The 14,310-nt window shown below is 41.3% G+C and overlaps 1 protein-coding gene across 3 annotated transcripts in view; it reads left to right on the top strand.

Moving 5' to 3' along the window:
* Positions 1–14,310, top strand: part of RAD51B (RAD51 paralog B) — a 545,220-nt gene that overhangs the window by 9,038 nt on the left and 521,872 nt on the right. For 2 of the 3 annotated variants that reach the window (XM_080666682.1, XM_080666681.1), the window contains exons 5-6: positions 275–391; positions 13,075–13,211. In XM_080666682.1, coding sequence (XP_080522808.1) covers positions 275–391; positions 13,075–13,211 — 254 coding nt within the window. Of the gene's footprint in view, positions 1–273; positions 392–13,074; positions 13,212–14,310 lie in introns of those variants that run through there. The other variant, XM_080666683.1, reaches the window with a different exon arrangement.

Below are 14,310 nucleotides of genomic sequence, written 5' to 3'. Positions count from 1 at the left end.
TCACAATATCTCTTATTAATTGTATAGAAATTGTCCAGTTTCTAGTCCTGATGGTTGACTATAAGTACTGTGAGGGCAGGGGCTGTCTGTTAAATCATATCCCTGTTATCTAGCTCAGTCCCTAGCAAAGAGTAAATATTTGTCAAGCAAACAAATACTAGAGGATAAAAAGATGGAATTGGCATTCTAACTGCTACAGTTTGAGGTTTGGAGTTGGTTTATGTTTTTGAGTAGATATGAAGGTTGAAAAGAACTTAATCTTTTCCTTGTGCAGGCTTTTGAGATAAAGGCACAGAGGTCTGCTGCTGTCTCTCCAGGACTCTTACCTACAACTCTGTCTGCTTTGGATGAAGCCCTGCATGGTGGTGTAGCTTGCGGATCCCTCACAGAGGTAAAGGAGACACTTTCCGAGCCTTCTTTCATTAAACTATCACTTTCAGAGCAGGGGAAAAACTTTAGTTAAAAAAACACATTCTTCCTTGAATATTAATCTGAATTAAATTATAAACACCCAGGATATGGTTTTCTACTCAGTATCTAGTATAGTTGCTCTGCAACAAGATGTTAAAAAAAAAATCCTTTTTGACTGACTGGTCTGCTTTGGTTGCTGTTCGTTTGAATTAACTTGGAAAGAGATGAATATTATGAAATAATATTAAACAATTTGGAGGAATTAAAAAGGAATCACTAACTTAGTGTATTAGGAAAGAAAATTTGAAATTTTTTTGACATGTGGGAAAATGACAGTGTTAAACTGAAATGAGCTATATTTATTTCCTGTTGAGGATAGAATTTGGTTGCAGGAAGTGATAGATCTTAGTTATATACTGTTGCATAACAAATTACCTCAAAACTAAGTGGCTCAAACAACAAAGAGCACTTACTGGTTTTGTTTCTTTGAGAATGGCTTAGCTTGGTGACCTTGGCGAGGAACACAGTGTCTGGAGGCTTGGTGGGGCTGGCGGCTGTTTCCAAGGGGACTCTCTCAGGACTGGGAAGTTGGTGCTGGTGTTGACAGGAGGTCACAGTTCCTTCCCAGGCTGCTTGAGCCTTCTCATGACATGAGGGCTGATTTGAGGGCAACAGGATGGATGATCCAAAAGAAGGCAAGATGCAAGTGGCCATGCCTTTGATGATTTGACTGTGGAAGTGACACATCATTACTTCTGCCACATTGTCTTCATTAGAAGTGAGTCAGTAAGTCCAGCCCAAGTTCAAGGAATGGGAAATTAGGCTCTACCTTTGAAGGAAGAAGTGTCAAGAAAGGATTTGAAGACATTTAAAAACCAGTTCTTTTCCTTGAAAACTGCATTTGTTTGCTCACTGGTCCTGATGTGGTGAATTGATAGACTATATTTACCAATACACTCCTGAGGGACTTCTTACCTGAGAGGTTTCAGGGGTGTAGATACTTTAAGCAGATTTCTAAGCAGGAGGACACTTACATGCCGATAGTCATACATTTAACTGTAAATTTTTTTCCTTAAAAATCTAAAACCCTGTTTTAGATACAAAACTATATCTTATTTCCTGTCTTTCAGGAAGGATTAAAAAAGGTGTGTGTACTATGCCCAGTATTTGCCTATTAGATAGTTGGTAAATGAATGAGTGAAGTAACCTTTAAAAAAAATAAAATTAGAGAAACCAAGATGGCGGCATAGGTAAGCACCTAAACTGCTGCCTCGCACAACAATTTCAAAACTACAACTAAAAGACAGAACGGACACCATCTAGAACCACAGGAAAGCTGGCTGAGTGAAAATTCTACAACTAGAAGGAAAGAGAAAAGCTCACAGAGAATTGGAGGTACGGCAAAGGGTCTTGGTGTGCGCAGAGAGGAAGGGTGTCTGAGATCCTGGCTGACTTTCTCTGGCAGAAGGGGAAAGGAAGCCCCCGACCGCACTGAACCCCAGTTCTGACTGCACTGAACCCCAGTCCCGGGCGAAACCCCGTGGACCCAGGCTCATACAGGGGGCGTCTGGACTGTCAGGTAGAGAGAAAGGCACCCGGAGACTCGGAGACCCGGGGGAGCCCCGGCAGGCAGGGTTCTGGAGGCACGCATGCCAAAGGCTGCGGAGGTTGCCAGAGGCTTTCCCTAGCAGAAGGGAGTCCGAAGCTCCTGACTGCACTGAACCCCAATTCTGACTGCACTGAACCCCAGTTCCAGGCGAGCCCCTGGGGACCCGCGCTCTTACGAGGGAGGGGGGAATCTGGACTCTCGGGCAGAGACTCGGGAGCCGGGGAAGGCAGAGGTCTGGAGGCGTGCACATGCCAGTGCGCACAAAGGCTGCGGAGGTTGCCACAGGCTTTCCCTAGTGGAAGGGAGTCAGAAGCTCCTGACTGCACTGAGACCCAGTTCTCTCTGCACTGAACCCCAGTTCCAGGCGAGCCCCTGGGGACCCACGCTCTTGTGGGGGGAATCTGGACTCGGGCGGAGACTCGGGAGCCAGGGAAAGCAGAGGTCTGCAGGCGCGCACGCGCGCAAGGGCAAGGCTGACTGGAAGCCAAGACTGTCTGCTCTGCCCTGAGACTCCACCCCATCCAAGCTGAGCACAGAGGCTATTGCAATTTGGCAAGTCTAATCCTATAAGGCTGTCTCCAGCACCGAACTTCTCCCAGCATAGACACAGCTGATCCTTACAGCCAACTGGCCTGGAGGTCAATTCCTCCCAGTGATACCAACAACAATCAAGACTTAACTACAACAAGGTTGTACACACAGTCCACAAAAGGGTACACCAAGTGTGTCTACCTCAGGTTAACTGGGGAGGCCGACCCACTGGGCCATATAGGAAACATAGCACACAAATCTACCCTACCAACTCAGGGAAGCAGTGAAAATGTGGCGTCAAAGAAACAGATCACAAACGAAAGAAGTGGAGGAAAACAAACGACTGGATATAGAATTCAAAACCACGATTATAAGGCTTTTCAAGAACATCCTAGAAAAGGCCGATAAATATAACGAGACCCTCGAAGATATGAAAAAGGACCAACTAGAAATTAAACATACACTGACTGAAATAAAAAATATTATACAGAGACCCAACAATAGACTAGAGGAACACAAGAATCAAGTCAAAGAATTGAAATACAAAGAAGCAAAAAACACTCAACCGAAAAAGCAAAAAGCAAAAAAAATCCAAAAAGTTGAAGATAGTGTAAGAAGACTCTGGGACAACTTCAAGCGTACCAACATCAGAATTATGAGGGTGCCAGAAGAAGAGAGAGCAAGATACTGAAAACCTATTTGAAGAAATAATGACCGAAAACTTCCCCCACCTGGTGAAAGAAATAGACTTACAAGTCCAGGAAGCGCACAGAACCCCAAACAAAAGGAATCCAAAGAGGACCACACCAAGACACATCATAATTAAAATGCCAAGAGCAAAAGACAAAGAGAGAATATTAAAAGCAGCAAGAGAAAAACAGTTAGTTACCTACAAGGGAGCACCCATACGACTGTCAGCTGATTTCTCAACAGAAACTATGCAGGCCAGACGGGAGTGGCAAGAAATTTTCAATGTGATGAATAGCAAGAACCTACAACCAAGATTACTCTACCCAGCAAAGCTATCATTCAGAATTGAAGGGCAGATAAAGAGCTTCACAGATAAGAAAAAGCTAAAGGAGTTCATCACTACCAAACCAGTATTATATGAAATGCTGAAAGGTATTCTTAAAGAAGAGGAAGAAGAAAAAAGTAAAGATAAAAATTATGAACAACAAATACATATCTCTCAACAAGTGAACCTAAAAATCAAGTGAATTAAAAACTTGAGGAACAGAATAATCTGGTGAATATAATAGAATCGGGCATAGAAAGGGAGTGGACTGATAATTCTCAGGGGGAAAAGGGTATGGGGGGGTTCAGGAAGAGACTGGACAAAAATCATACACCCATGGATGAGGACAGTGTGGGGGAGGTAAGGGCAGAGGGTGGGGTGGGAACCGGGTGGAGGGGAGCTATGGGGGGAAAAAGGAGAAACAATTGTAATAATCTGAATAAAGATTTATTAAAAAAAAATAAAATAAAATAAAATTAGAACCTGCTGTTGCAGAGTAGCGCCACCAGATGGTGCCAGAATTCTATTTTATATAACCTTTTTGTGATTTAGTTGGACTTTTGCTTGAATAAGTAGAACAATAGTGATCCACAGTTATAAACTTATTTAAATAACAAAAAATTGATGTAAGGAAGATTAACCAATAACTCCTCCTCGTTTCTTAAGTTTTAGAATAATTTTCAATACATTTCACTCAGTTTTTATCAATTCTTTCTGAATCCAAGCCGTAGTTACAAGCTATTTTTAAGTTTTTTTTTTTTTTTTTTTCCTGATCTGGTGGGCTGAATTGAAATAAAAATCTCTGACTATTTACTAGTGGCAAATTCTCTAATTTTTGTTTCAGCCAAAGGCAGCCCCTTCCATCTTCTTGGGATTTTTCAGCTGAATCTAGGAGTATTTCTGTTTGCTTTTTATTAAAAAACGAAATATTTATTTTATGTATACAGATTTAAGTATATCCTGCATGTGTAAGTTGTGAACTCCTGGAGCCCATGAGCTAATCCACGAAGCAGAACAATACCCAAACCATTGAAACTAGCTCTGGACTCCTCCCTGATCCCAACCTTCTGTTGGAGATAACCTCCATCCTGAATTTCTGCCATTCTCTATCCCCCCCCCTGTAGTTTTCTTTACCTTTACCACCTATATACATTAGAGATATAACATTTTACTTAGTTTTGCTTATTTTTGAGCTCTATTAAGTCATATATCTGTGGTTAAATCATATCGTATCTCTTCTCTCTGCTTCTTTAACTTAGTATTGTTTTCTAAGATTTATCCATGTTTTTGCAGGTAGCAAGAGTATAATTCACTGCTGTATCATATTCCATTTTGAAAATATGCTACAATTTATTTATTCCTTCTCTTGTGAGTGAACATTTGGATTGCTTCCCGTTTGCTCCTAATGTAAACAAGTTCTGTGAACCTTGCACATGTCTCCTGGATCACTTGTACAGATATTTCTGTAGGACAGGGATTGGCGAACTACTTACTGCCCAGTGGTCAGACCTGGCTCACTGCCTGTTTTTGTAAATAAAGTTTTATTGGAACATAGCTATGCTCATTTGTTTACATTTTGTCTGTGACTATAAAGCAGAGTTGAGTTAGTTGTGACAGAGACCTCATGGTCTACAAAGCCTAAAATGTTCCTATCTAGCCCCTATCTAGAGTATCTGCTAGGTGTACTGGTTAATAATAGTGGATTTTGTAATCAAAGAAAACATGATAATTTCAAGAGAAACATCAAAAGTGCTTTGTTCAAAGTAATGTCCATCGCTAGCTACATATTTCCTCATCTTTCAGGTAATTTGTGGATACCGTCTCAATAGAACTTTTGTTTTGAGGCAAATCATTCAGAGACCCAATTTTCCATTTCTTCGCACGACATGCATCTTTATCCAATAATGCTTGTAATTGTTGGTCTTTAAACTTTTTTGGTTGACCTGGACGTTCTTTGTCGTTCACATCAAAATCATCACTTTTAAAGTGTTTAATCCAGTGTTCACAAGTATCTTGAGATAGAGCATGTTCACCATAAGCTTCCCGAAGTATATGATAACTTTCAGCAGCACTTTTCTTCAAAATGAATTAAAATTTCCCTCAAATGCTCTTTTTTTGGTATGAAATTCGACATTTTTAAGCGTAAAAATATCTATGATGTTAACACCTTCAGAAAATTTGACATGTGAAGTCTTGAAGCTTGTCAATACAACAAAATAGCATACATATCAAATCGCATATATATCAACATACTAGAGACCCAGTGCACAAAATTCGTGCATGGGGGTGTGTGTGTCCCTCAGCCCAGCCTGCACCCTCTCCAATCTGGGACCCCTCGAGGGATGTCCGACTGCCCGTTTAGGCCCGATCCCACTGGGCCTCACAATCCAGGCCTGCTGGTTCCCAACTGCTCACCTGCATACCTTCCTGATTGCTCCTAACTGCTTCTGCCTGCCAGCCTGATCACCCCCTAACCACTCCCCTGCCAGCCTGATTGATGCCTAACTGCTCCCCTGCCAGCCTGGTCACCCCTAACTGCCTTCCACTGCCAGCCTGGTCACCCCTAACTGCTCTCCCCTGCAGGCCTGGGTCCCTCCTAACTGCCTTTCCCTGCCGGCTTGATCGCCCCCAACTGCCCTCCCTTGCAGGTCTGGTCCCTCCCAACTGCCCTCCCCTGCTGGCCTGATTGCCCACAACTGCCCTCCCTTGCAGGCCTGGTCCCTCCCAGCTGCCCTCCTTTGCTGGCCATCTTGTGGTGGCCATTGTGTCCACATGGGGGCAGGATCTTTGACCACATGGGGGCAGCCATCTTGTGTGTTGGAGTGATGGTCAATCTGCATATTACTCTTTTATTAGATAGGATAGAGGCCTGGTGCATGGGTGGGGGCCAGCTGGTTTGCCCTGAAGAGTGTCCCGGATCAGGATGGGGGTTCCCTTGGGGCATGGGGCGGCCTGGGTGAGGGGCCTGTGGTGGTTTGCAGGCCGGCCACGCCCCTTGGTGACCCAAGCGGAGGCCCTGGTATCTGGGGTATATTTATCTTCTACAATTGAAACTTTGTAGCCTGGAGCGGAGCCAAGCCTGCTGCTTGCTCCATGGTGGCAGCCTTTTTTTGGGGGATTTATGTATCTTCTATAATTGAAACTTTGTAGCCTTAAGCGGAGGCCTGGGCTGGCCAGGGTGTGTGGAAAGCTTGGCTTCCTACATCACTGGGGGCAACCCTAGCCTCCTGCTCTTTCCAGCTCCGTGGCTGCTGCCATTTCTGTTTGGGTTTATGTATCTTCTATCATTGAAACTTTGTAGCCTGGAGTGGAGGCCTAGGCGGCAAGGGCAGGCAGAAAGCTTGGCTTCCTCCATTGCCAGGGAAACCCAAGCCTCCCTCCTGCTCTCTGTGGCCTTAGCCATCTTGTTTGGGTTTATTTGCATATTCTCTCTGATTGGCTGGTGGGCGTGGCTGGTGGGCGTGGCTTGAGGGTGTAGCGGAGTGAGGGTTAATTTGCATATTACTCTTTTATTAGATAGGATATGTAACTCCATCTATTGAAAAAAATCCTCATTATTAACTGGTACACTTAGTATATAGTGTTTGTTTACTATAATGCTTGTTTTTTGCTGCCTCTCTTATACTTTCCCCTTTGATATTTGAATAACCTAAACTTTAGGAACTTCTAATGTTATTGCTATTGCAGGGTATAGTATTTATTCTACAGTATATGCCATTTGTTTTTTCAAATCATCAAAATAGCACATTTAAAGAATATGATTTTTCTACTTAATTAATTTTTTTAATGAATACCAGTAATTCTTTTACTTTAGGAGTGTTTTTATTATATGTTTTTAAAGTTGTATATCTCTAATATCTCTGTATCTATATATCTGTATATTATTTTTGTTATGTATTGCTGTTTAACAAATCATTTCAAAGCTTAGTGCCTAAAAACAACAATAAATATTTCTCTCACAGTTTCTGTGAGTCAGGAATTCGGGAGCAGCTTAGTTAGGTGTTTCCTGTTACAGTCTCATGAGGTTACGTCAAGATGTTGGCTGAAGCCCCCGCCCTCTGAAAACTTGGCTGGCGCTGGGGGAGATACTTTCGAGATGGCTTCCTCACGTGGCTGGGGAGTCGGTGCTGACTGTCAGCAGGGGGACTCGTTATTGGCCACATGAACCTCTCCACGGGGCTGCTTGAGTGTCTTCCTGATGTGGCATCTGACTTTCCCTAGAGTAGGTGTTCTCCGAGAACAAACTAGAAACGGCACTGTCTTTTATGGCTTAGCCTTGTAGACCATCACTTACGCTGTGTTCTGTTGCTCACAGGCATGCCCCATACAGTGTGGGAGGGCGTGACTACCAAAGTGAGGATCACAGGGTCCTTCTTAGAGGCTGGCTATCACTATACATGTGTTTGTGTGTTTATATATGTACTAGAGGCCCGATGCACAAAATTCGTGCAAGAGTAGGCCTTCCTTCCCCTGGCTGCCGGCACCAGCTTCTCTCTGGCACCTGGCACCCTGGCTTCCCTCCGGCCACTGGCAGGCACCCGAGACCCGGGCTTCCTTCGTAGAGGGAGGCCCTGCCCACCCACCACAGCCCACCGGTTGGTCGCAGCTTGCCTCAGCCCTCCCAGCCACAGCGGCTTGCCTTGGCCCTTGCAGCCCCGGCTTCGTCCGGAAGGTCGTCCGGAAGGAGGTCTGGTCTAATTAGCTATTACACTTTTATTATTATAGATGTATGCATGTATGTGTATATGTGTGTGTGTGTTTAATTTATTGCCTCTCTCTTCCTTGAGATTTTGTGGTAGGCAGAATTTCGAAAATGTCCTACAGATGTTCTGCTGTAATCCCTGTAACCTGTGAATGTGATGAGATATTGCTCCCACAGTTACGGTCTGTTATATGTCACAGCTGACTCTAAGATAGGGAGATTATCCCAGACTAAGCCCATGAGCCCTTAAGAACAGTGAGTGTTCTCTGGCTAAAGAAGAGGGGGAAGCTAGAAAGGTTTAAAACATGAGGATCCAAAACATGAAGGTGGAAGGGGCCATGTGAGAAGGAAAGTAGGTGGCCTCTAGGTGCAGTGAGCAGCCTTCAAATGACAGCCAGAACGGAAACAGGATGCTCAGACCCACAACTGCAGAGAAGTGGATTTTGCCAATGACCTGAATGAGCTTGGAAGGTGATCCTACACCCTATCCTCCCCTCTCCTTGCCAACCTCCACATAGAATCCTAGCTCAGCTGACATTTTGATTTTGGCCTTGGGAGACTGAGCGGAGAACCCAGGCCAGCCCCTCAGGACTGCTAACCTATAGAACTGTGAGATAATAAATGGGTGTTGCTTTAAGCTGTTAAGATTGTGGTAATTTGTTACATAGCAATGGAGAAGGAATACAGATATTAATGGAGTTGTCTAATGAATTGCATTGGACACTCTTTGTTTCTGGTTAAGCGGTTGAGCCTAGAGTCCCACACATCAGGCAGAATGTAGATCCGGTGGAGGTGAGGAATAAGGCAGCTGGTTGAGTCAGCTTAGACTGGGCCTGGATGACTGAGGGAGGAAGAAAAATCTGGAAATATTCTGCTGTCATTTGTATGGCTGCTCCTTCCTGACTCTAACGTCAAAATTCCCTGATTTATTTATCATCAGTTTTGATTTATGAGAACTTCACTGAACCTGTGTATATTCAGTTACAGACCAAGATTAAAAGTGGAGCTAGAGAAGCATTGCTCCTGCCAAAAGCAGAAGCAGTAGAGGAATATATAAGCAGATAATTCTGCATCTGTTATAACTGAATATTGGTAGCAAAGATATGTTTCAAGTTTAAACTTTAAAAGTTTACATTATGTGGAGATCACACCATGTGGTGGTGGCTTTGCCATATGAGAATAATAGAGATCAGACCAGTGTTTCTCAATCCTTTTTTCATTATTGCCCCCTAAGGAGCTTTATAGACTTTTTCCCCTTAATCATTCCCGCCATGCCATGAGATTTGAATCCTACACATATACTGTATATTAGTTTATGTACTGTATGTATATCAAAACCAAGTTTCATCCTTGGGTTAGTATCACCCCTCCTGAGAATGTCTAACAAAGATGCTAATGTAATTAGGTAAATTTAAGATTGTGTTTAAAGGGATCATCAAAAAAGGTATTTTTGTATTGTAACCCAGAGATTACAGGACTAGAGAACTGGCCCAAACTCAAGTTAGCAAAAAGAGATGTAACATCTACGTATCTTAGTTCAAGAGTCCCTCTGGGAAAGTAAACCCAGGAAGCACTGCCAAATCTTTATAGCATTTGAGTCATGATTAGATCCTTGCTCTAAGGAATAAGAAACACTGTAGCACATTTCTACATTATTTGCTTTGTTCATGATTGCAGGAGACCTGGAGTTCTTGAGTGAGGCAGTTTTGCTTTGGAAATGACTATCCTGTCCCAAAAAGATAGAGGCAAGATGCCAGAGTCCTGTTTTGGCATCCTAATCTTTCCTCCGAACAGTTAAATATGACAGCTCTTTTTCTTTCTCTTCAGCAGAGTGAGCTGTGGCCTATAGGATCACAGGGCTTGTAAACTCAAATGCCTACAAGGGCCAGACACGTAATAGAAATGCATAAACAGTGAAGCATAAGACATAATTGGTTTGTTGGTCAGTTTTGGTTGCTTACCTTCTTACAGCAACAGCAGAGTTTGCTGTTCTTGCTCATAGGTCTGCAGGTCGGTCAAGGTGGGTCTCGTCTCCTTCAGCTGAAGGAAGGGTCAGGTCAGCTCCGTGTACAACAGTAGCAACAGCAGGAACACTAGGAGAGATTTCTAATTGGCGTTCCTTGACTCCAGTGTTTTGAACAGCAGGATAATCAGGCATCTGCAGGAGTTTAGCATATGTGGTTGATTGGATTATAGTTCCCAATTTTTCACTTACTCACTGATTTGACATCTTTCTCCATGAATGTTTTGTAGAGTCTTTCATATGGCACATGTAATTGAGTGTTAAATGAATGATTATAACCGTTGATACTGTTCATTTTTTTTTTTAGATGTGAAACTTGGGGCCCTTGTCATTTCCTAGTCCTCTTGCCTTGTTTTTGGATTTGTTTCCCTGCCTTCTCTTTTCCCCTCCCTTCCCATTTACTTCAAAAAACAGCAGTTGTCAATATGAAATAAGAGGGACTGGTGGAGAGAACCCAAGATATAAAATCTTCCACATGTTGGTATAAAGTAATTTAAGATCAATGTTCCTTTTACAAGGCAAAGTGCTACCTGGCCTTTCTGAGCTTCTTGTTGGTTTTAAGATTTAGAGAGTTCGTTATTTTTAAAATGAATTCTATAGGTCTGAAGACCTAATCATATTTCTACAAAATTGTAGAGCAAATGGAGACAAATAGTTAGACGCTGGGGATTTGAGGGTGGTCATTAAAAAAAAAAAAGTTTCCATATGCTTTTTTCTCAGATCAGAACCAGGCAGTCCTTAAATTGTCTTCTGTAAAGTATTGGGCTTTAGTCTGCCTCCATCTGGAATGTGGGAAGAACGAGTATGGTTAAGAGTTTAGGTCCTCACAGGTCTGGGTTTCACGTTCATCTCAACCATTTAATCTCAGTTAAGATGAAAATGACTAGGCTTCATTTTTACTTTAGTACAATTAGACTTCTTTACTTGGGAATAATTCTCTTTCCTCTTTAAACCAATGAATAAGTCAATTATTAAACCAATTGTTAATACTTTGTATTTGGTATTTGATGGTCTTCACAACTAGTTATTTCCTCTCAGTTCTTTTACATTTCTCAGGCAGGTTGAAACGCAGGCTCTCACTATCTGAAGCTAATTGTATTTTACTGGTGTCTTCTGTGTGTAAACGTTGTATTCATTCTGAGTTTCCAAGAAGCAAATAACTTAGACTATTCTGGTTTGGCATGTTCTCTCTCTCTAACCACATTGGAGCTGAACCTGGGAACAGAACACAACTTGAAATTTTGTGGTTTGGCTGCTAGAATTTGGAGCTAAACTATCTGAAGCTAAAAATTATTAATGTTGAAATGTTTTAACCTACTAAGTAAACCTGAAAAATAATGAAATTTAACTTTTATCTGGATGTCAGATGTGTGACAAGTGCTTGAAAATGATATCAGTGTTGCTAATTTTATATAAACCTGACTGGTAAAGCATGGAATTTCTATAGTACTTTGTAATGAGATGGGGAGTGACCTTGAAGTTCATTTGAATTACGAGAGCTTCTTTGGTTATCTCCCAGCAAAGATTGTAAAAGAGTTGTTGAATTTAAAGATGGTAAAAAAAAAATTTTTTTTAAGTGAAAAGATGATATGTCAAATTTGCCGACCTTTTCTTATGACCAGTGGCTACGTTACATGTTTCATAGCAGATTAAAAACCAACCGACCGACCGACCGACCAACCGACCAACCGACTAACCAACCAATGGAACACTCTTACTTCATCCCTTCAAAGTAAAAGTGACGTTTCAACAAAAAGGAGATAGTAATAGCCTTTTAAAGATAGAGATTAAAATGCAGAGAGACTGTTTTTTAAGTCATTGCTTGAAAATGTTTCTTTTGTAATGTGATTTTTGTTGTCAGAGATATGTGTGTCTAATGAAAACTTTGCCATCTGCACACTGTAAAAAACTTATAACAATATTTTTTATACTGTTGAAAATCTTCCAAATAGTTTCAGTTGATTTCTAAACCAATTGTTAAAAATGCAATATCTTTTGATTACTTTGTAAGAACATTGATAGGAGGGAAGACAGACATTTATTAGCCAAATTCAACAAGAACTAACTAATGGAATTTATTGAAAAATGAAAATACTGGCTTAGTAAATACAAAAATGACATACTACTTTAATTTCAGTCCTTGCAAATTTACAATCAAGCCCTTCCCTACTATACAGTTATTACAATTAAGTACTGAAATAAGCAGAACTTAGGTCTTGACATTTCAATCACTGAATTACAAAATATTTAAGTCAATATTTAAAAAACGAGAGGCCTGATGCATGAAATTGTGCAAGGGTAGGCCTTCCTTCCCCCAGCTGCCGGCACTGACTTCCCTCCGGCCACCAGCAGGCACCCGGGACCCGGGCTTCCCTCACAGCCCTGGCTTCGTCCAGAGGTCGTTTGGAATGACGTCCGGTCTAATTAGCATATTACGCTTTTATTATTATAGATAATATAATTTCATTTATTTTCATTATTATCATTCCTCCACTGAAAGTATTAATGTTTTTATGAGAGTGAAAAGACCTAAGCAACTGTTGGCAGCAAGACAGCACCAGGTGTTAGACCGGTGGAGTCAGACCAGATCTTGGTACTTGAGTTCTGGCTAAGAAAGAATTCAGAGTCAAAACTCAAACTACAAGAGAACCAATCCAGATGCATTGGGGAGAAGTTAACTCATTATATACAGTGGACATCTCTGGCAACCCAGATTAGTTGTACTATGTTTGTGGCAAGTTCTTAAAGGAGTTTGCTTGTGATTACAGATTATTTTTTTTTAGATTACAGGTCCACCAGGTTGTGGGAAAACTCAATTTTGTATAATGATGAGTGTTTTGGCCACATTACCCACCAACATGGGAGGATTAGAAGGAGCTGTTGTGTACATTGACACAGAATCAGCATTTAGTGCTGAAAGGTAGGAGATTTTATTGTTTTCCATTATAATACTTCAGTTTTGTAACATATATTAGCATATAACATTTTCAAACAGGTTGACATTTACTTTTTTTTTTTTTGAGAACACAGAATTTAGATACTGTTTTAAAGGAATTGTCCTTTTACCATTGATGGAGCAGTTTCCTTTTACCTTTTCTATCCCTTTATTGGTTTAAGTGGGGTTCTGGGATAAGGTGTGGTTTGCAGAAAGTCAGGAAGAAGTTCAGGAAGAGGGCGAAATGTAAGTGGAAAATGGGGAAGAGGGAAAATTAATAAGAAAGACAGAGGTAAGCTGCTTTGTAACTAATTTCTAGTTGGAAGTAAAATATTAGGGAATGGAAAAATTGCAAATTTCAAAACGTTTTTTTGATTGCCAACTATTTCACTTTAGCCTTTGAAATAGTATGGCATTCACTGTAAGAAACACACTGATAGTAAGTGTATCTGCTTGGAAAGAAAAGATTTACTTAGTTTGGAAAGGACCTTTAACATTCCATGAGAGAGGCATTCAGTCGTGTGTATTTCTACACACCTGAAAGTAAGTCTGGTCCTCATCTTTCTGTGCTCTAGTTGATAGTCATAAGCAGGAGTGCTTGTACGTCTAGAGACTGATTCTATTCTGTTCTCTTGGTCAAGTTATATTATAGGTATAGTGAGTCTTTCTCTCACTATGTTATTGTGAATAAGATCTCTTCCTTATTGCTCTCAAGGAATACTATTTAAACCAAAGCATATTCCCTGACCAGATATGTTCCAAATGGATTATTTTGATTAGAGTTTATTTGCTTTGTTTACATCTCTTGGGTATCTATTCTTTGTAAGTATATAACACAGGGTTGTCAGCAATTTGTTTTGTTCCTGAAGTATCAGCATGAAAGGGTTGTCAGGTTGAAAACTGAAGTTTTGGTTGACAACCGCGAAGTTTTGGTGAACAATTTGGTTGAGAACCAAATTGTTCAAGATGGGAGATGTTTGAGAAATGAGGTTTCACTGTATATTTTAGCCAGGTCTGTGTGGATTCCGGCCTGAGTTGTGGGCTTGAATATCAGTAAAGAGCATGCAGGGAGCAGCCCATAGAT

Source organism: Plecotus auritus (genome assembly GCF_963455305.1).
Source record: "Plecotus auritus genome assembly, chromosome: 1".
Taxonomy (NCBI): Eukaryota; Metazoa; Chordata; class Mammalia; order Chiroptera; family Vespertilionidae; genus Plecotus; species Plecotus auritus.
This window is presented reverse-complemented; position numbering and strand designations above follow the sequence as displayed.